Source organism: Podarcis tiliguerta (genome assembly GCF_965153285.1).
Source record: "Podarcis tiliguerta genome assembly, chromosome: 4".
NCBI lineage: Eukaryota > Metazoa > Chordata > Lepidosauria > Squamata > Lacertidae > Podarcis > Podarcis tiliguerta.
This window is the reverse complement of record NC_139537.1, coordinates 53,856,424-53,879,872: the sequence shown is the minus strand read 5'-3', so window position 1 is coordinate 53,879,872 and position 23,449 is coordinate 53,856,424. Positions and strand designations below refer to the sequence as shown.

Below are 23,449 nucleotides of genomic sequence, written 5' to 3'. Positions count from 1 at the left end.
GTTCTTAACCTGAAGCAACACTTTAGCTAATGGGGCCTCCTGCTGCTGCTGCCGCACCGCCGCTGCGCGATTTGTTCTCATCCTGAAGCAAAGTTCTTAACGCGAGGTACTCTTTCTGGGTTAGTGGAGTCTGTAACCTGATGCGTCTGTAACCTGAAGCGTATGTAACCCAAGGTACCACTGTATTAGCTAGTACTGTCCTCCTGTGTGTGCTATCAGAGCTTGGTAAAGGATATCTCATGCATATACTGTGTGTATTCCCCAGTGGGAGGAAATACACTTTAAGTGATCACACCATTGATCCTTCCCCATCCATAACAAACCTAAACTCAGTGCTTTTTTCTGGGGGGATGCAGGGGGACGCATACCCCTAAACAGTTTGTGAATCTAAGTTTGGCCTTATTGAGAGGCATTATTTCAATATGGGTAGTAAAATGAAAGTACCCCTAAACATTTTTTTTTTAGAAAAGAAGCACTGCCTAAACTAATTCATGGAAAACTGATATGTATTTTACAGTAGAAGCAGCAAAACCAGAAATGCGTGTCCGTATATTTTTGCTTTCTCTTTCTACTGCATGTGCAAATTGAAAGCTTCACACTCCAAAAGCCATTTTCTTAGAATGACCATGTCCTATCTTGCCATGGGCAGCCATCTAACTGAAGGGCTGTGAGAGGAGAGTCCTGTATTTGAAGAAGTGGCCTTTTCAAAGTACAATTTAAAGATGAAGAAGCACAAGAATGGAGAGAAGCAGGGGCCTTGAAGATGCCAAGCAATAGTTGTCACCAGGACTGTTGACTGAGCAGGCCTCCGGGTCATGTGGTTTTCCATATTATAATGAGATGCAGTGTATTTCCTTTTAAATTCCAGAGGTTATTTATAAATGTGTACCTTTACATATCTATTGGCATCTACAAACATTATGCATAGAACAATTAGTCCCCTTTTTGGTGATACATTTTCTCATTTTTGGTCATTGTTGTAAGTAGCCATTTTACCTGCTCTCAGGGCAGGATTGGTAAACCAGGTAGTTCTACTTTTGACATTGTTGGAGAGTTTTAAATACTTAATCACAAATTAGGGAGGATCACAGATGAAGCAATACTGGTCTTGCTTATCTGTGGGGAGACTTATCAGTTGATTAGCACATTTGTGCCGTGCTGGGTGACTTTGGTGCTATTAATCACAGTAACCCTTCCCCATCAGTTACACCTTTGGTCAATGCATTACTCAGCTTTCAAATTTTATTTTCATGTACAGTTATAAAAATGAGAGAGAGAGAGAGATTTATTTTTTACACAGGCATGACTCTAACAGCTAAGACTGTCATAATGGAGCTAATATTGGCAAATTAAGATAACATAGGTTCTTACCAAGCAGGAAATTGTTTATGTGAAAATATACATTTGCCCTACATCAGTACTGAAACAGAGAGCAATCTTAGGAACAGCTGTTTCTTGCTGACTTTGGTAACAAAGTTAGGGCTGCCATACATCTGGCAACCCTAAACAAAATAAACCATAAAATCATCCTTCTACTAGTGCACGTATTCAATTAGAAACAGCATTTTGCTTTTTATATAAATGCAAATGATGGAAGTGGGATTGTCTTTTTCTGTCTTCTTCTGAATTTTTTTCCAGACACCTGTATAGGACAGAAATTTCCCCAAAACTCAACATTTTTTTCCAAATGCATAGAGTCCCCAACAGACTATTGCACATTCACATACATCTGTGAACTGACACAATTTGGCATGTCCTATTTCTTTCCCGGGATGTGGGTGGCGCTGTGGGTTAAACCACAGAGCCTAGGACTTGCCGATCAGAAGGTCGGCGGTTCAAATCCCCGCGACAGGGTGAGCTCCCGTTGCTCGGTCCCTGCTCCTGCCAACCTAGCAGTCCGAAAGCACATCAAGTGCAAGTAGATAAATAGGTACCACGCTGGCGGGAAGGCAAACAGTGTTTCTGTGCGCTGCTCTGGTTCGACAGAAGCGGCTTAGTCATGCTGGCCACATGACCTGGCAATAAAGCGAGATGAGCGCCACAACCCCAGAGTTGGTCGCGACTGGACCTAATGGTCAGGGGTCCTTTTACCTTTACTATTTCTTTCCCAATCAAGTGATGGGTACCGTAGTTGCCTGAAGTGCTGCACTAACATGATGTGGATCGATTTAAGGGTGGCTGGGGGTGATTCATGAGGAAAGAATCTGAGGCCGATCTTTGCCACAGATCCCTCCCACTAAGTTTACCAATCGAATCATCATTTCTGCCACTTGATAATGTATCTGGAACATATATAGAAATCTTTAATCAAAATCAAAACACAGGTGGAGTCATGATGACAAAGACATTTGCCTCCCAAGATAAAAATTATCTGAAAATGTTGAGCAAACTGGCCGCTATAAAAATTGTTTTCTGCAAATCTTTTGCCTAGACCTTAACATTGTTGTTTGTTTTCTGGAGGAGACCTGAAGGTTCAGGACAGAGGACGGTGAGCTGCCATGGCGCACAAGAGCTTCTTGTTATTCGCTATTGTCCTGATTCTAGGACTCAGCAGCCTGACTAATGGATTTACTCTCCAAAGACGTGAGTGGAACTGTTTCATTTTTTTCTTGGGGAATACTAAACCAGCTCCTTGAAACATTAAATAAGAGCTACCCACTTCACACTTGATGCCAGTGGCCTTCTTGCCGTGGGTACCACTAGTGTCACGCCAATGTTTGCTGTGAAAGGAAGACGCAAGTCTGTTTGAAGGCACAAGACTCCAAAGCCTCTAGGCTCAGAGGCTCTATGGCTCAGGACACCAGTTGCTTGAGAACACAAGCTGGAGAGGGCTGTGGCTCTCATGTCCTGCTTGTGGGCTTCCCTTAAGCATCTGGTTGCCTGCTGTGGAAAATGGGATGCTGGACTTGATGGAACCTTGGTGTGATCCAACAGGGCTCTTTTTAGGTTCAAATATGCAGGGGGCATCTGGCAGGGAGCCACAGCCAGTTGAGGACCACCCAATGCATCCTCCCCATCCCTAAGTGTCTGGGGATGCAGTTGGATATTGTATGGCCCCTTCTGGTATTTTGCACATGCTCACCTGGGACAGAGACCTTTGAATAGTACTGAGTAGCTGTTTAGCAGAGAGGGGACAATTGAGAAAAGTTCAGCCCCCTCTGCTGCTTTCAGTCCAAAACTATGAATAGAACCCAGTTAGACTGTCTAACCGAGGCTAAGGCCATAGTCCAGGATAGTAGATGAGACAGAGGAATTGCAAATAGAGCAGCTGCTTGCACATGCAGAGGACTTTCTCAGCAAAGGTGCATGCATGGAAGCCTGAAGCTGTGGCAGAAATGGTTGTGCTTTGGGATAGGAGAGATATTCCGTTCGGTTCACATTTAAAGGCAAACCTGCATAATTCACTCTTTTCAAAATGCTATAAAGAGCCATCCTTTGAAAGCCATCATTTTCTGAATTGTGCAATGCAGTTCTCCAACCAAGTAATGTGTGCAAAAATGTATATATAGTGGGATTAAGTGTGCAAAAATAATTGCACTTATTAGTGAAAATAAAAGAGGTAGTTCTTTACATTAGAGGAAACCGCTTTGCAAAATTGTGTAAATTAGGCAAAATTACATACAAACATGTATATTAGGAGAAATTCACACTGAAACACTGTTGAGGACTTAAAAAAAGAAATTGCAAACTGATGCGGAAATATGGAGAACTGAATTTTAAGATTAGGAAAGTGAAAAACTGAAAGGAACTGAACTTGGTAGATCAACCATCCCTAGTGGTGTAAAGTGGATTACTGGAATTTATAGGCTTGCTGCAATAGGGAATTTGGTCAAGATCAGATTTGGTCAAGAAGAGAAAGCATGTACAGAGTAGCTGCCTTGGCTGTTGCTTACTTTCATACTGACACACACACCTTCCGCTGATCTGTTAACTGTAACTGTAATGGGATTTACTCTTTTCCTTTGGCCTGATGTTGGCTGAGATGTGCTGGTGAGATGTGTTTGTTTTTATAAGGTTTTTTCCTCATCCAGAAAGAAATAGGTTTGTTCATGAATCAAGTCATACAACAGAAATATATTCTCTGTGTTGATTAACAGTGCTTGGTGTAGCGTAGTATTGTGTCTGGCAAACTGAAAGCAGAAAGAAACATCCAAAACAAATTATGCCATAAAACAGGGGTAGCCAATGTGGTGCTCTTCTGGGGTTAGACTACAACTTCAGTCATCACTGCGATGAGTTTATGGAAGCTACAATCCAATAATATCTGGGCAACACCACATTGGCTACCACTGCCATAGAACCTTTCCCTGAGTACACAATGGGTGGCTGTTTCTAGAGAGTAATTATCCGTTGTTATGAGACAACATCAGAATCAGAGGAAATCAATGAATTCAGAATTTTTGAAATCAGGCTGCAGCATGATGGGCCTACCCTTCATAAAGGAAGTGCCATATGACAGAATCAACTGAACTTTGTCTCTAACAGCCACACAACAATGTGCAGTGCAGCCCAAAGCAAGAGTGAACTGTGGCTACCCATACATCAGTGCTGAGACATGCCACAGCAGAGGATGCTGTTTTGATTCAAGTATTCCTGAAGTCATCTGGTGCTTCTTTCCTGGAAGTGATTCAGGTATGTATATAGTTATTTATACTACCTTCCAGGGCAAGTCAGCTTTGATAGACATAAAAATATATAGCAAAACAACAACAACACAAGCAACAAATACCACCTCCCCCAGACACAATCTCCCATTAATACAACAAGAACAGCAATGGTAGTAAAATAACAATACAAGATCTACATGCTCAAGTTTCTCAATGGCACCAATTACACTAGTTTCAATTTCTTATCCCATGTACAGATTAGTTCAACAGAAGAAAAACTTGTACAGCAGCAATGGTCAATGTGGCAGCCTCTAGATATCGTTGAACTACAACTCCCACAACCCCGATATTTGGCCATGCTGAATGGGACTTTTGGGAGTTGGGACATATCGAGGGCACCACATTGGACACCATACTCTGTGTCAACCCCCCCAACTGTCCTAATTAAATAGGGATATCCCATTGGGTGGGGCTGCTCTTGTGTGAGTCACCTGACTCCCATAAAATTGTGATCCAAAAGACTGTGATTTAGGGTGCCGTGCTCTTCAATGGGTCATGTGACTTGCAAGGGAGCACAGCCTCAAAAGACGTACATCCTGGTTTTCCTCTGGGACGTGTTGGAGGGTATGTCCTGTCTTGAGGTATTTCTAAAGTTCAGGAATGCATATGTGCATTGCAAATACAGCTGAGGATGAGGCAAAGCCCTCTACATACATCTCCCTCTCTACTTTATTAGAGTCTTACTTTTCATCATAGTTCTTGTGACTTATTAGCAATGGCTTTTTTGTGATGGTACTCCTCTCTTTTTTACTTTTTTTGCTGCCCATGGCAGCTACTACTTCAGTAGAATACATTTAAGCCAAAATAATGCAAAAGAAAATACAAAAAGAAGGCAACGCTCTAAAAATGATACAGAGTGACCAGCAAGCCCTTCCATATGTGCCTACAGGATGAAGCGAGATCAGACAGTACGGCCTCATGCTTTTCCAAGATGGTTCATGTGTTACATTAGGTCGCTTCTTTTCACTCGCAGGACTCATCCATTCAGGCCCGAAACCTGACGTGAGCCAGTAGCTCACAGATCTCAGCTGCGCAGCAACTTCCATGATCTCTGAGGTACAAGCAGTGAACTAGTTTAGTTATCCATCCCATGGGCTCATAGAAGGATTTCTGGAACAGCCGGAGCACTTTTGTTAAAAGCTGATTTTCTGTTTCTAAATAATAATAATAATAATAATAATAATAATAATAATTGCCCTGCCCAACTGGCTGGGTTTCCCCGGCCACTCTGGGCGGCTCCCAACAGAATATTAGAACAGAAGAAAACATCAAGCATTAAAAACTTCCCTTCCTGCCTTCAGAAGTAGTTATTTCATGTGGGCCTCTGACCCACAATGGGGCTTAATGGGATCAGGTAAACATGTTTAGGAGTGGTCTGTTGAAACTGCCAAATAATGAAACAAATTGATTTCCAAATGGCAGCCCTATCGTGTACATATTTCCCACTTGGCCCAGATAATATCGTTTTTTTAAAATCCTATTTTGTTTTCAGAATGCATCTCTTAAAATAAAAATAAGCCACAAATCTGCCTTTCTGCTCTGATGATCTTCTGGAAGAAAAATAAAGCGAAACTACATGTATCTGCATGTGCTCTCCTGTGGATGAAACGGAATTCTGCTGCCAGTGATGAATGTTTTTCAACACTCTACTGCACCCTAAAATAATAATAAAAGGAGCATACAGAAATATTATGGTTGTTTCTCCAATCTATGCCCACTAGCAGTTGGTGTGGTGTGTGAGGGGGTGGAGGGAAAGGGACACTCATGGCTTTTTAACAGACTTATAAGGACTGAGTGGTGCATCCTCATTTCATCCTTCTGTGGCTCTCCCTCCTCTTTCCCTCTCCTCCTCTTCCTCCTGCCCCAGTAGGCTATCATGGGTTGTACAGATTGCTCTTGCCTGCGGTCTAAATCGACTGCTTGCAGTCAGCTTCCCCCACTCCTTAATTTCTCCTCCCCTCCCTTTCCCACATCCTTGCCAGAGATCTAAACTAGATGTGGAGAACCTCAGGCCTGGCAGCCTCTCTCTCTGGGCTTTTGGGAATCTCCCCAGGCCATGGGTGCCAGGTGCCCAGGTCCCTGAGCGCTCCAGCCCCCACAACATTCCCCATGAAGGTGTTGGGCACCCACAAATTTTTGCACATGTCATGGGGCATGCTGACATCAGGCAATTACATCAGCAGGCATGCTGACGTCGGATGGGCATGCCAATGGCATGTGTGGCCCTGGGCACCCGCGGTCCTGTGGGCAAGCTGGCAGGTCTGCCTCAGCCCCCCCCCCCCCCGCCTTACCAGCCCATAATTCCTACTGATCTAGTCCCACCTGTTCCCACAATGGCCAAGCCATTGTCTATGAGAAACCGACAAACTGGACATGAGCAGAACAGCAATTATCTCTGCGCTTTGCAGCATCTGGTATTCAGAAGCATCCTGTCCCCATTACTGGAAAACAAACAACAACAACAACAATTTATACCCCGCGCATCTGGCTGGGTTTCCCCAGCCACTCTGGGTGACTCCCAAAAGAATTAAAAGCACAATAAAACATCAAACATTAAAAACCTCCCTGAAGGGCTGCCTTCAGATGTCTTCTAAAAGTCAGATAGTTGTTTATTTCCTTGACATCTGATGGGAGGGCGTTCCACAGGGCAGGCGCCACTACCAAGAATGCCCTCTGCCTGGTTCCATGCAACCTCACTTCTCGTAGCAAGGGAACTGCCAGAAGGCCCTCAGCACTGGACGTCAGTGTCTGGGCTGAATGATGGGGATGGAGACACTCCGTCAGGTATAATACACAGCCATCCTTGCTGCTAGCCATTCATAGTCTTGGATTTTTCCATTTTTGACTCCCCACCCATTTTCAGCCTCTTTCTCTTCACCCTTTCCTACCCCCACATTAAAGTAGCTTGAGAGCTGTATGTGATCCTTGGAGCACAGGTTCCCAAACAATTTTACATAAAGTGCAGACCCATTTGAGATGTCAGAAGTATATGGAAGAAATTAATATTAAGTGCTGTAAAGCATAGTTTAGCAGATGTGTATACACAAGTATGAACCATGATGTTCTAATGTCTTTTACAGAATTGTATTCAGTAAAAATATTTTTGAGCAAGGACCATTTCTGGTCTCACTCTGCAATGAGAAAATCTCACAGCACCCTCTAGTGTACAGTCTTTGACTACATGCCAAAAAGTAAATAAAAATCAGCATAAAGAGGAGAAATGTAAGAAGAACCCATTAGTCCATCTAGCCTAGCATCCTGTTGTCACAATAGCCAAAGAGAAACCTATGACAATCCTCTTTTTAAGCCATCCAAGTTGCTGGCCATCACTTGAAAGAATGAATCCCATAGTTTAAGTGTTTGGTGAAGTACTTTCTTCACCGAATCTTCCATTGTTCAGCTTCATTTCCTGAGTTCTACTATTAGCATCTCTCTCGCCATTCTCTCCACACCATGCATAATGAGATATACCATTGTCAAAGGGTTTCTTATTCTCCATTTACCTTCTAGACAGGAAAAATGGGAAAAGGTATTTTGGTTACTGGGTCCCACTTATGTAAGTGCAATTGCACAGTATGCCCCATAGAATGAGGTCTCTGTGAATTAGCAGAGAGAGCCAATTTGTTTTAATGCGACTAAAAAGGGACTAAAAAGAGGCAGACTTGGGAGTGAGTAGACAGAAAAAAAGAGAAAGGCAGACATATATGGCCTAAAAACAAAAAAGTGGGTCCTGTGTTTAGGGATGCAAGAAGGCAACCAATTTCTGTTCCAACTGTATTTCTCACAATCAGCAGTGTTTCCTTTCTGCTGCCATTCGGTTTCCACTAAATATTGTGTTATTTATATTGCTGTCTACTATTTAATGTCATTTATGCAATTAGTTACATAAGTTACTTAAATTACAAACTTAACACAATGACGTAATTTTTTCCACACCATCCATTTCAACGCAGTTATGTTTCATTCGTAGACTGAAAAACAACAATAATGATGAATTCTGATCAGTATTCATTGGATTGATTGCCATTCTGGGCATGGCATGAATAAGCAAACATTGGCAGTTTCTGCTTCTGTTCCCATTTTTGTTGGAATTCTCCAACATGCCCTACTGTCTGCGGTTAAAGACTGATCCCTGAACTGAAAAGCTGAAGGGTGGTTGAATCTGGCCATTAAAGAGCGACCAAGCTGATAATCTGAAAATAGCAATACTTTTATTTTATTCTCTGTTTGTTACATTGTTAAGTGTTCTCCATTTTCAGAAAACAAGAGCTCTAATTTGGAAAATAATGCACATACAAAGATCCTCTAGGAATTTACTATACAGAAATATACAAAGCCTTTTCATGTTAGTATCTTTAAAGTACAGAGTTAGAATACCAACATCCTAAATCTTTTGATTAGGTACATGAATCAGGTACATGTCGTTCACTAACATTGTCTAAACTTCAAAATATGAACAAGTCACCTGGAGGAGGAGGAGGAGGAGCAGGGGGTAGAAAGAAGACAATGTTTACATATATCTACAACAGTGCAAATGTATCACAGCGTGCAAGCAGCAATAGTCTCTAAAACAGCAAAACCAACAGGAATCCAAAGTAATGCAGGAGGTGCATTACACATCCAAGAGAGGAGAGCTAGTTGACAGACAGCAACCTTGACTAAACTGGTGTCCTCTAGTTGGTTCGGGGCCACAACTCCCATCAGCCCCAGCCAACACAGCTGTTGATGGGTAGATGGGTGTTATAGTTCAAAACATCTGGACAGCATCAGCTTAGTGAAGGATATCATACAGTATATGCACACTTCAGCACGCTGAGTTTTTGACATTTTACTTGCATTGACTCTTGCGTTTTGTTTTTATTTATTATTTTTCTTTTTAAAAAAACCCCACCCACATACATACACACATTAAGTATCTTAAATAACTAAATAAGGTTTAAGGGCAACAGCTCGCTGCATCCGAGAGCCAGTATTGTACAAATAGTTCAAATCCACCGTCAGCAATACCATACACTACAACTCACATACAGAAAATCATTTTTTAAAAATATGGATGCCTCATGATCATTAAAAAAAGAACAATTCAATGTTTCGTTTAAAGCTACAAGGACAAATATTGTTGGATTCTTTTTAGACTATCAGGCTAGTAAAATTTCGGCAAAACCTGAGGAAGAGAAGGAGCGCCACAGACTATTTAGTACTTCCAGGTTTCTAACAGATCACATAAATAAAAGGAAAGATAATCCTCTGGAAAATACACTTACAGTGCAAGCACAAGCCTAATCCTGTCTACTCAGAAGTAAGTCCTATTGAATTCAATGGTACTTACTCTTGAGTAACTGGGGTTAGACTTCATGTCAATGCTGAGATCTAGAGGCCTAAATGAATATATAGACCTATAAAATTTCCTACTTTTGATTTCATTTTTTTTGAAAAGCGAACACCTTGAGCCCTTTTCACAAGAAAACTGCAGGTGCGTTGAATGTGTAGAGAGAGAAGGAAGAGGAGGAAGATTGTGGCTACTGTTGCTGACCCCAATGCTTGCATGTTCAGCCGAGCGCCTGAGCCAAGTCGATGCACATACCAGGTGTCTGAGTGATATGGGACCCTGTCTTTTGCTGGGTTCCTGACTGTGCATAGTCCATACGCATGCAATCTGCAAGCACATAGGGCCTATTTGCACATAGGAGGGGGAACAGTGGGCACAATCCTGAGTCGTCCCCCCACCCCATGCATTCGTGAAATATGTGAAATGAGCTTCTGGGAAAGCAAGAAAGGAGACCCCGATGTTGGAATAAATTGATAGGAACTGTGCAGTTTCCCTTTTTAACTTTTACACAAATGTCATTTCAAATGCAACATTTCCTTTGCCATTTTAAGACCCACTTGAGTGTCCTTTTTAAATGGAAAAACATCATTTGGGCAGGATTCAGTACCTAGTTGGAATACCAGAGGCATTATGAACATTCCACAATTGCTTTGAGGTCAGGTGTCTCAGCCATTGCTATGATAACAGATGGCTCACATGCTGTAGCAAACATGGCGATTGCCAAGCGCTTCCACAAGCAAGAACAATAGCATGCACAATTGTAACTCCTGTGGAATTATCTCCAGCCACAGAAGCAGAAGATAACTGCTGTAGCTATGAATACATAAATGATTGAAAAGAAACAATAGGCCACAGGTGCAATTCTTTCACAGTTTTTCCCCCACTTCTTGCAAAAAAATAAATAAATAATTCTCATATTTTAGTTTTGTAATGGAATGCACCAATACAAGTGGAATTATTCAAATCTGCTAGATACTAAGCCAGGAACGTGTTTTTTCAGTGCATGATTCACAGAGTAAATAACCAGCCTTCATCCACCTGCTATGCTGGCTGGTCATCATGGGAGTTGTAGTCCAACAACAGCCAGAGGACACAAGGTTGACATAGGCTGTGTTATACAATTCAACACACTGAAAAGGAGCTATAAGAATTATCATAAGCCACCGGTAATAGAATTTGACATTTCTCTATAATTATGGGGCACAGCCTCTCTTAAAAGCAGCTAGTGACAGGTCATACCAATCCCAAAACCAACAGAAAACAAAATTCCCTAAAGCACCCACTAACATTGTAATAATTGAAACTTAAATATATAATGACTAGTGTCATGCTTGCTGTATTAAGGTAACAAAAATTGTTCAATATATTTCTGGATCGAATCATTTCCTTGTTAAAATTTCATTTCCCAAGCTGCACCACTTTAGCTGGGTCCCACGGTGGCAGATATGTTTATCTATTTATGAGAAAGTATGACATGAAGCAACTGGGTAGGGATAAGAATATTATAAATGACTGTGGCAAAAAGAAAACAATCCAACTTTAAATTCCCAAAACTGAAAATACAAAATGGACATATTGGCAAAGTAATTTGAGGCTATTATGGAAAGCATCAAGAAGCCAGTTCTTCTTGCCCAATCAAGTTCTGTTTCATCTTAAGTAAATCCATGACATCTAATTCATCATTCGCAAACTGTGGAAGGCTGATTGTGGCTATATCCTACAATCAGATGACATTTTGTGACATTCAGCTGCTCTAGGCAGTTTTAGCCCTTTGCCTCTTCATGGCAATATATGGAAGATGGATTATTATGGTCAATCATGTCTGATTTGATGCATGGACAAAGTGGACAGCTGGGGGGGTCTCCTGCCACCAGCAGGAGGTATGTTGTCCCAAGTGCAGAACTGATGTAAAGGAGAACATTCTAACGTCAGCTTGGAACATAAGAACACAAAGAGATGTCTTGAGTTTTCATTTCGCCTTCCATCAATTTCCTATTGTGCACCTGTTCCGTTTTTAATCAAATTTTGTGCGTGAGGGAAAGGTTTACACACTCACCTCAATTTCAATCGAACACAACTATTGCATTGAAAACCCATCACTGACTTATACTGAAAGCTGTGACAGCTTTCTGATAAAAGAGGCACCAGAATAAAACCCAACACAGCAGATTACCACCACATGCAAATTGGAAGGTTCTCTTGCTGCATTCTTTCACTGAAAAGTGAAGCGTCTTAAAACTTGGAGGAGGGGGGATGGGACAACAACACATCAGAATGATCTGATCATTGTATTATGATTTAATGATCTCAAGTTGAAAGAGTTGTGCCTTTAATACGGGTTTTTGTAACTTTTTTAAAAACAGAAACCTGTTTAACCTGAATTACAATAATGAATTTGAGGACATTCAACTAGATAAGAAGTCTGGTTATTTGAACAGTTCCCAGATTACAATGACAGGCATACACTGTCACATCAGATTACTGTTGCTTTTGGGTAAGGTAGACCTTATGGGTTACTGGAAGCCTGCCTGCACTTTGGGTCTCTAGTTAGTGGTGCAGATTTGAATCCCGCCATATGTAAAAAGGAAAGAACTTATTATCTCTAGCAATATAAATCTGTTCACAAAACAATCTAAATTGTATTAAAATTTGCCATTTATCACTCTAGAAGCCAATACCTCTCCTTCAATCTTCCAAATTGTGGAGAGGGAGAGACACCCAGAAGCTGTGGCTTATTCTAGCAGTTTTGGTTTAACAAAGATCTCTCTGAAGTGCTTAAAATAGTCTGTTGAACAATGGCTCTTCTAGATTACACGCACAAAAGGGAATCTCACTGTGATCCAATTTCTCTGAGTGGGCCATTTTATCTAGTTGCTGAATGAGCTGCTGAAACAAAACCACTTCTGGCCTGAAAACAGCCTTATTTGATTCGCTCATAAAGTCAACATAATGCCATTCATTCAATTTCCCAACCTGAGTGCACTGGGCTGAACTTGGCATGACATTTGGATCTCTTCCAGATCTAGGGTGCTTTACTGACTTCCTACTCTGTTAATTTTCCATATCGCCCTTTAAACTGCTGGGTAAACCCACAATTACTATACAAAATTCTGCCAATATACAGAAGCACATTGGCTTGGCAGAAATCAGGAATGCAGAGCCAACTCCCTTCCAATTACCCTGCGTTCATTTTACGAGGCTGACTTGGTCCGAAAGGAAAGCAAAATGTTAATGGATGGCAAAAATTGGTTAATTATTGTTTAGACCTGGGATAGTCAACGTTGTGCTCTCCAGACTTATTGGGTTCTAACTCCCATCAGTTGCAGCCAATGGTCAAGGGTGATGGAGTCTAACAGAATTTGGACAGCACCATGTTGGCTGCCCCTGTTTAGACCACTTGGTTGCAATCTAGCAACCAAGCAATCCAGCAAGCTTAAGCCATTTTATTTCAATGGGGTTAGGACAGTAGAGAATGGTATAGTGGGGCAGTGATGCCCACTTGACCTCCTGACAACTGAGGAGCTGCTGCTTACCAGAAGGAGAACAGCAAGGCAGTGGGGAGGTTGACATGATGCAAATGCAGCAGATGAGCCAATCCAGCACTCCTGCTGATGCGTTTGCACCATGCTGACCTCTCGGTCATATCTCCCTTCACCCTCTCCCTCCTGTAAGTAGCAATGACTCAGCTGTTGGGAGTCCCCATGCTGCCTGCTGCTGGGTTAGAGCCACTGAGCCTCTGTGTTGGGTTATAATGGCAGTATGTTTTGCGAGAAATGTATGTTGGAACTCATGAAAAACAGAACTGATGGCTTTTGTTATACATGCTGGCCTTGCAAAAACCGGAAGAACTACATATGCACTAGAGAAAACTTCTACTATTCCATAAGGAGTCATGACATTGCACCATTGGCAATTCTCCCTTCTGTCAATATCTGTGTTATTAAAATATTTTAGAACATTCAAACACGTGTTTAGATCTGATTCTATTTTGCTTAGACTGCCTCAGATTCCCAGTGCAGGAACACTCAAGCTTTTGCATCCATGGGAGGTAGTTAAATGTGGACAATGAATATTTCAAATACCATAAGAAACATGGGTTGAAAGAATATCCTGAAAGAAAAATGCTAAAAGGAATCATCTGTGGTCAGCTTATAGATAAGATGCACTTTTTGCACCCTAGAATTCTTTTTACAGAGTTCGTGGAATTTGACATTTCATTCTAATATTGTGATTTGGGAGTATGAGACCAGCTCATGAGAATAAAGCTCCAGAAATCTGTATGTAAAGAAGACAACAGATATCAAATTACTTATATATCCTTTCTTTTAAGAAAAATACCCATTCATTTGATAAAGGTTTGACGAATCTGCAGACATCTGTTTTCATGGGGGATTTCTTGTGGGGGAAATACGTGCAAAAATTCAGGAAACTTGCAGTGATGCAACAGGATGAGATAATATATTCCTCACATTTTTGCAGGACATAGAAGAAAGATCCCCAGCCATTTTTTTTACCTTGTTGCCACATGAGTACAGCTACCTTACAAGAAAACACAGCTTCCATGAGAAAAAATTCCTGTGATCAGCAGCAATGGCTCCCAGATGTGAAACAAGATTCCCTTCTAGTTTGTCTTCCTAGATAAAGCTAGAAAGCATAAAAGAAATATGACCAAACCCAGTCAGTTCACAATCTTGGTTAACTATGCACCCATTAATCCACCAGGACATGGTTTTCTATGGGCTAGATCACAATCCCACTTGCAACTCGGCACTGGAGACTTGTCTGCCACAATCAGACAATAACAACAGTCTACAACTGAATGTTGTCTGTTGCATCCGCTTCCTCTCTACCTCTCTGCTCGAATCTTGTATCTGAGGACAAAGTAGGCAATGAGGCGTAAGGAGATGAAGAAAATTCCAAGCACGATGAAGTCTAAATAAAGTTTAGCATTTTCTACATCCAGCTCTTTGAGGATGGCCTCTGATTTTTGAAAATGGCAAGTTTCATCTTTGTCGCAGTGGAGATCTTCCCGATCCAAACCATAGATGGATAGAATGACACCTTCAAATCCGTATCTAGAGAAAATAATAGTTTGCAAGGTCAAAGCGGAATCAAATCTATCAGGCAAAAAATAATAATCAAGTACCTTAAAGCAACAGTAATTGAATTAATTATTGCGTAAGGGGTTGGCCATTTTTATCACTATATTTACATCCATGACGATCCACGTACAGTCCCAAAGCTAAGCCATAAAAGCAATAATGACAATATCAGCAGCTTTAGTTTCTGCTTGTGATTGTATGTATTGCACAGTGGGAATATGATGCTAGAGCTGGATGCAGTTCTAAACCACTGCTCTGTCATGAAATTCGTTATGAAACTCCGGACAAATCATAAGATCTTACTAACCTAATTGACAGAGCTGTTATGAAGGTAAAATGGGGGGCATACATCAGAATACAAGCCAGCTGAGCAAAGAAAAAAATCCCTAAACAAATATTATTGAAAACCGACATTAGGTAAGAACAATCCTAACTGCAGAAGCAGTTTTCCATACTTCTTGCTAGACTGTAGCCATGTATGAAACCATCGAACAGATGGCACCCCTCACTATATCACTGTTTAGGCTTTATCAGCAGGGGAAAAGGGATGCCCCAGCCTTTGGTAAAGGAGAAGGTGCACTGGGAGATGAGATCATCTTCCCTTTTTTTGCTGTTTCACTGACTTGCAATTTTATTGCATAACTTGTTGTGTTGTGTTTTGTTTTCTAGTGTGTTGGCTTAGATTCTTCATTAGATTTTGCTGTCTGTGTATTTCTGTCCTGGGACCTTCAGGTGAAGGGTGGAGCACAAATGCTTTAAATAACTAAATAAATTCCAGTTTCTGCAGGCTGGTCACCTGCTGGGAAGCTAGCGAGGGCGATTAATTGAAGAAAACCTGCAAGGATCTGTAAAGTGTGGCACTTCCACTACTCTGTATAATGGAATAAGGCTAAAACTTCCATTTATTCAGTAGAGAAAGGCAGAAAGGTGTATTGCCTAGCTGTGGTCACACAGGGAGTATGTGCTAACGCTCTCTGAACTAAGCTTTGAAAACAGGATTCTCTGGCTCAAGTCCTATATGCTATCAAGTTGATCAGACTTAGGCAAACATGGTCCCTTTAAACTCAAACCACACCCATCCATTTCATGCACATGCTCTCATTTTTAAAAAGTGCTAACTCTCTAAACCAAGAGGATGCATTAATCAATGGTGAAACTTTATTAGAATTGCAATTGAAGTGCCAAACAGCACCCTTCACATTTACCTGACATATGAGATGTAGGACAACCATTGGAGGTAAGCTGGAATGGTATCAAAGCTGACAAAAAATCCTGAGAAGAGGAGAACGGGGATGGCTGTAACAGGGCCTACAAATGTTGCCACCTAAAACAAAAAAATCAGGCAGATATCAAGATTAAAAACTAAAGCAAAACGAGGGTTGCATTTTTGCCAGACCCATCACTAACAGAAGGCTTTTCAGTACCAATGGCATTTGTTGGAAGGCATGCACCATCCTTAAGCATGCCAAATAAACTGAAGCTACAATTGCCGAAAGGAACAGGGATGTGTAACACAGCCTTCACCAAGTTGGTGACCTTCAGAGCTCTTGGACTATATGTCTGATCTTCAGCTCAGTTGGTAGAGCATGTGACTTTTAATCTCAGGGCCAAGGGTTTGAGCCCCACATTGGGCAAAAGATTCCTGCATTGCAGGGGGTTGGACTAGATGACCCTCGTGGTCTCTTCCAACTCCATACTTCTATGATTCTATGATCTCATCAGTGCCCACCAGCATAAGATGATGGGAGTTGTAGTCCAACACATGTGGAAGGCAGCAGCAGCTTGGCCAAGGCTGGTGTAATATCACAAAAAAAGCAAGAGCCAAGACCTGGAGTGAAGTGGATGCTGCCCCAATCAGAAGCCCCAGTGACTGAGCCACGAGTGATGTCATTGTCCCCAGTGCTGCAAACAGGACGAATCGGAGCGCATCAGAGGGTTGTGAGGTCATCCAGTACACAATGCTACAATATGCTACAGGAAACATAATCTGCAAAGAGACAGACATCTTTTAAGGAATATGGCATTATACAACTTCTTTCTTTTTTGATATAAATACCATATTTTCCTGTCTATAAGACGCCCCCATGTATAAGACGACCCCTATTTTTTTCAACCCAAATTAAGAAAATGCACTATGCACCATCCATGTATAAGATGACCTCTTATTTTAAACTTCAAAAAGTTAGGAAAAAATATAGTCTTATACATGGAAAAATATGGTAATCAGCACTGTTTTTTGCTTAGGGGAGGGAGGAATGGGAGCTTCCTGCTACATCAGCTCTTTATGGTATCACTGTAGGTTGGCATCTTTCCTTCCCACATCCAGTGATGGAACACATGGGAAGAGGGATAATACTTTTTCTTCATCTCATCATGTAAGCCATATTGGTTTAGCAACTGAACTTCAACCAGGGTCCACCAGCACCTTTCAGAAGAGCACTATCCATATTTTGAAATTCACTCTTCTTGTTTTTAGAAAATATATCACATAGTAGTGTGCAGAACGTTTGTCTAAACCCCCTGCATACTGCCCCTACCCCCAGATTGCTCCAAGGGAGGCCAGGCCACCAACTGTCATGGTATGCGCTATCCCCAGAGGCGGAGCATATGCCCGCGCTGCTCAGGGCGGGCACACTCCCAAGGGAGGCAGGGCACGCTCCCAAGGGGTGCGGGGTGCGGAGGGTGCCCTCACAGGAACGGGATACCCGCTTGGGTGCACGGAGCAGCGTGCCCCCTGCAGGAGCGGAACAAGCCACTGATGGCAGACGTTTGGCAAGCCGCTCGCCTATGACTGCCAGATGTCACCCCCTCAGCGAAGACACCCAGGGCGGTCTGCTCCCACCTCACCCCCTTCCTCCACCCCATCTGTCCCCACTGCAAAGCTGCCCCACATGCACCCATTCATTTATATGGAAAAGATAACTGAGTGCATTCAGGATTCCTACTGTTGTTGCTGTTCTACAACATTACAGAGAGAGACCTACCTGAAAAGGGACGTCAGCCATCGTTTTAGCCAAGTAGTAGGCCTTCAGACTGTACCAGTAATTCAGATGCTCTCTAAGAAATACGCCCATCTCTAGAGGAACTATGTTGAACAATTAAAAAACAACAACAGATAAACTGATTGCAATTGTAGATTACAACATTAAGATTCAAATGTGATAGCTGGGCTTTACAAGGTGGTGTTCCTTGTGTTCAGTCAGCATAAAGGAGCAGGTAAAGTGGAAGAGGTCCTAGGTTTGCAGCTGCGGCTTACCAATTCCACAGCTAACTTCATGCGATATGAGGTGAGTGACGAGTGGGCCTAATTTGGCCCATGGGCTGCAAGTGCCCACGTGGACCTCCACTGCCCTGGCCATACCTGCTCCTGTTTCACCCTTTGGGGGGTGATTTTACATGCATGCACTCATCAGCACTGTAAGCATGTATTCTTTTTAGAGGAAAAGCAGGATCCTATATCTACCTATGTATATATTCATATATGAATTTTAAAAAATCTGTAGGTGGCCTATCAAGTTACTAGCTGTAGACACAGTAAATACAGAATCATAAAAGGCTGAATAGTGGTTTACTTCTGGGTCGCAACCACTTGTGGGCAATGAACAAAGACAACACACCATTTTGGGATTTTAATAATAATAATAATAATAATAATTGTAAAGGCCATTACATTTCCTTGTTGGATTAAAATCAATTAAATATTCAAGAGGGTGGAAGCCAAGTCACTGGCAAAATTCTCACAGATTTCAACAGCATCACAGAAATCCTTAAAAAATGCCTCCTCCATAGATCATGACTCACATGTAAGGACTGTCGGCATGAGAGCAGCAAACATGAGAAACAACATGGAAAAGAAGAGGAAGCCAGAGTTGCTCAGGACCTTTTTGGCTTCGTTTCCGATCCCCAAGTACAGCAATCCTATGAGGAGTCCAATGCCAATGTGCGATGTGATCCGCAGATGCGTCAGAACCTGGTAGGAAGGAAAAGATATGCTTGTGTTAAGAATGTCCTGAGTTGACAAGTGCTGTAACATAGCTCAATTTGGTAGATATGGATCTATCATTTGTGCACCGTACAACACCCTATCCACATTCCATACCAGCCTCCTCCAAGCTAATGCATGTTTGGGACTGCAACTCTCATCATCGTTTGGACATTCCTAAAGGGAGGAGTGTGTTTTTTAAAGCATTGAAACCAGCCTTACCGAATCCCTCATTATGGTGAGAAATGTTCTTTTAAACAGAATGCAAAACTGAGTAAGGCAGCTGGCTGAGAAGCTGTGACAGCCTTCTGTGGATGAAGAATCCTGAAGGAATAGACAAACAAAAAGGTAGTTAAATGTACCACTCTGGACAGTCATTAGTTCTGTATCAATGAATGCAAGAAGAACCCTGTTGAATGAAATCTAGTCAAACATCCTCTTTGCAACAGCAGCCAAGCATATGCTTCTGAGATGCCCACCAGCAAGGTAGAAAGAGAGCACTTCTCCCTTGTTCTTTGGCCGTCTCTCAGCAACCAGTATATGGTTGTACACGAGAGCTGGTTGTTCCCCCATTCAGCCATTGTCACCACTGTTGGATTTATCACCCATGAATGCATTTAATCCCTGTTGAAAAACTAGTGCCCGTTGCCACACCTTGTTGATGTGCAGTCCATAACTTATTGGCGGGTTGGGGGAACAAGTGCTTTCTACTTGAGTTTCCCTTCAGTCTCAGATGAGGAGGAAGAATGTTAAGCACTTGCAAATAACTCTGAATGAAGTGCTTCACGTGAACATGACATTTCAGGCTTTAACTTTTTTTTAACTCAGCTCAGATTTTTTTCTTTTTAAAAAACTCAAATATGAATGTTATCGACCTTTTATTTTTGTTGTTTATTTCATAAAATTTATATACTGTTTGAGTGTAAATAAATAAATAACCCTCCAAGCAGTTTACAAGAATAAAGGCACAATGATAAGGCAAGAATGATAAGAATCAGCTCGTCAAACTGAAATTTTGTTTTGACTCCCTCCCTCCCCCAAAATCCCATAGCATTGAGAATATTGGATGAAATCAATAAGGAGAATGTGAATATGAGTGCTTTCAAACAAATTCACGTGTTGTATAAAACTAAGTTTTGTTTGGAGAGGACCCACTGAAACAAATGGACTTCAGTTAGTCATGCCCATTGAATTTAACAGAACTACCCTGAGTAGAATTAACATTCAATATAACCCCAAGTTAGGAGAATTTCCTTAACAATCTTGCTTAGAAGTCTTGGCTGTATAAAACATTAATAACAAAGTTCATTTCCATGCAAATGTTTCCTCAAATGTCTGGTTTGTGTGACATTGGTGCAATGGCACCAACCATGATGTAGAATTGCCATTCTTGAGCTACTTATTTCTGGCTTATGGCAGTAGCATTGCCCCCCAAAGAAGGTGTTTGAAGGACTGTAGCAACTAGCTTGATCCCCTTTCCTCAGCCATTTAAGGCACAATTTTCATTTAAATTACCTCTTCAGATGGTCTGTGCCATAGGAAAGGGTTAAGTTCACTTTCTCCCCCAGAGTTTCTCTTGAAATCGGCATCGCACATTCCCTCTCGGACTGCCCTTACTAGACGACTGTTCTGGTCTCCATACTCTCCAGAGGCAACTTCCATCACTAAACAGAACAGAAAAGAATCATTCTATCCACCTCCATGTGAAATAGTCATGGAAAAGGCACAAAACAATCTCAGCTGGCAGGTATATTCAGAAGTGGGTGCAGAGATATTTTTGCGCTTTTGTGTAAATGGTGGGTCCTAAAGTTCAAAGGGTAGCAGTAGCTATCTCAATACTCCATGCATTTGAGAAAGTGGGCTCTAGATTACAACAGCTACTGAACTCATGATTATTTTAGATGAGGCTTCTATCCTACTGGACCACTGCAGATGGTAAACTGTGTTCCACAGGGGGGAACGAAACTGTACAGCAGAAATAGGGAACCTGTGCTCTTTCAGATGTTGTTGGAAATCCCATCACTCCTGACCACTGCTGATTGGTGGGAGTTGTGAAGTCCAACATCTTAAGAGCCCCACCCCTGCTATTAAAGCACTATGAAAGACAATTGCATCTGGGATGCAGAAACTGCATCCTGAAATTATTTCAGAGAGTACGAAATTTTGGAACAAAATCCAGCCATGGCAAACTAAGAAATTCAACAATCCCATGGTCATAGCAGGTTTCTGGGACAAGGAAATGCTTGTAGTATCTAAACCCGTGATATTTTACTTCTGAAGAAACGCAGGTCACGGGTTGCGTGCAGAGATACAATATGAAGACAATGCAGCCTGTTCATAAGTTATGATGAACGCATGATGGGGCAGGGGCTGCAACCCTATAAGCCACCCCCCCCCCAGTATGTTCACTTCATGTGCCACATCATAGGGCAAACTAAGATTATTAGACAGTTCCTGAAGAAGGTCACCTGCTCTTCAGACATGCAGTACGCACTATACTGGCACTTTAGATGAAAGCTGGACTATAGAAGTAGCTTAAAGCATGTTGCTGCCTTCCCCAATGTGGTGCCCGCCGAATGTTTTGGACTACAGTTGCCATTATCCTGTAGTCCAAAACATCCAGCTGCAACAGGTTGCAGAAGACAGGACAGTGATTGTAACAGCTTTGAAATATGTTACGGGCTTAATCACAGGACTTAAGTAAGTGTAACACCTTGTAAGACCAGACCCATATGATTGTAATATATAGGGTTGTCCACCAATTAAATAATTATCATTGAACACCCCCTGACATTTATCTGGTTATCTTTATATGTTAATGAAATGTAGGGTTGCCATACGTCCGGAATACTGCAGTTGCAAGCAGGTGAAAATTGGAGAAATGTCCGGGGAAATCTGGACATATGGTCGCCCATGTCGGTAGTGTCATTTTTGATGATTTTCCTCAGAAATAGTTAAACCCCCCCCCAAAAAAAAACCCACCTCAACAACTTTGCCAAAAAAAATCTCCGGATTTTCACTTTTTGAAACATGGCAAGTCAGTTTGAAACTTTTAAAATATCATATTTATTAGCAAGTCCAGCCACTACGGTTTCAAAATTCAAATAAAACTGGACTTCTTGGATTTTTCTATTGAATAGAAGGAAGAACTTCAGGAAATTCAGATTTTTAAAATCATTTCAGTTGTTCTGGGGAAATGATGGTAGGAAACAAGACATGACATTGCCTGCGCCCAAATTTTTCATTTCTAAGAAGTGATTCATGTGCTGAGTTCAGCATGCTTGCCTACCACTAGAGGGTGTGATTTAACAAGAAAGAGGTTATCATTTTATGACATATATTAAAAATAAATTTCCATTTTGCTCTCAAGAGCTTGTTGAAAAGAAAAACAAATAAGCACAACGAAGAAATCAATCCATTTGCTTACCAAAATCTGCTGGGTTGTGGTACGTTGGACAATTTAAACCCAAATCTCTCAAGTAAGGGACTAGGTTTAACACTTTCCCACGGTAAATGCACTGCCCTTGGCTCAAGACATAGAGCTGAAAGAAAGAAAAAGAACAAATGATAAATAATACTCGAGACTGGCTGCCTTGTAAACCTATTCAGTAAACCACTATCTGATCAGAGGGGAAAGTAGCAAGATTCCTTGCTAAGAGTCTAAATCAAAGGACACAGCAGCGTCCGAGGGATTTTAGTATACTTATCAGGAAGCAATGTGATTTCTCAGAATTAAGTAGTCTCAACTCTGAGGCCTTCACTTCTGGAAAACACATGAAGAGTTTTTATCTACTAAACTCTGTCTTCAGACACATAGTGGAAAACAGGCTGAACATGAAACCATCAAAGAAAGAGGAGTAACCAAGCAAATTGATTCTATAATTCTCATTCTTCACTTGCTTTTCACCGAGGGCCCCTCCGGACTAATACTTCATTGTAGGTTCATTCTGCAGCACAGTCCTGATACAATGGATCCCTCTGCCAGGACTCTGCTGTAAACTGCTCCCTCCCTTGCAAAGGACTTGCAGTTATGTTGGGGTTTATTTGCATGCATCAGCAGATAATGTTTAATGAGGCCCTCAGAGCACTTTAAGGTGTCACCCAATCCCAGCTGTGCCTCCTTGGAAGCAATTTTTTCCAACTGGAATGACTGAAAAACGTGCTGCCGTGATCATGAAAATCACCTCCAGGGAGATGTACGTTAGGTTCTCTGTGTGAATAGATCCCCAGGAACCATCAAGATCCAACCTATCAGTCCATTGACTGATAGGGGACGTCGACATGCAGGCATTTTCAAACAAGCAGTCTCCCAGAGGAACTTCTGAGGTAGCAAAATTTCCTGAGTATATGTGGAGTGGAATTGCCTTTA

The 23,449-nt window shown here is 41.7% G+C and overlaps 2 protein-coding genes across 2 annotated transcripts in view; one reads left to right on the top strand and one right to left on the bottom strand.

Moving 5' to 3' along the window:
* The first annotated feature begins 2,422 nt into the window (after positions 1-2,422).
* On the top strand, positions 2,423-6,354 carry LOC310676731 (trefoil factor 3-like). Its single transcript, XM_083438844.1, has 4 exons — positions 2,423-2,583; positions 4,486-4,632; positions 5,641-5,723; positions 6,160-6,354. The coding sequence occupies exons 1-3, from the start codon at positions 2,499-2,501 to the stop codon at positions 5,679-5,681; spliced, it is 273 nt and encodes a 90-aa protein (XP_083294970.1). The 5' UTR covers positions 2,423-2,498; the 3' UTR covers positions 5,682-5,723; positions 6,160-6,354.
* Positions 6,355-8,861: 2,507 nt separating this feature from the next.
* Positions 8,862-23,449, bottom strand: part of ABCG1 (ATP binding cassette subfamily G member 1) — a 48,725-nt gene continuing 34,137 nt past the window's right edge. The window contains 8 exon segments of the mRNA XM_083437416.1: positions 8,862-15,071; positions 16,304-16,422; positions 16,927-17,085; positions 18,083-18,183; positions 18,900-19,068; positions 19,303-19,404; positions 20,596-20,744; positions 22,508-22,681. Coding sequence (XP_083293542.1) covers positions 14,843-15,071; positions 16,304-16,422; positions 16,927-17,085; positions 18,083-18,183; positions 18,900-19,068; positions 19,303-19,404; positions 20,596-20,744; positions 22,508-22,681 — 1,202 coding nt within the window. The 3' untranslated portion in view covers positions 8,862-14,842.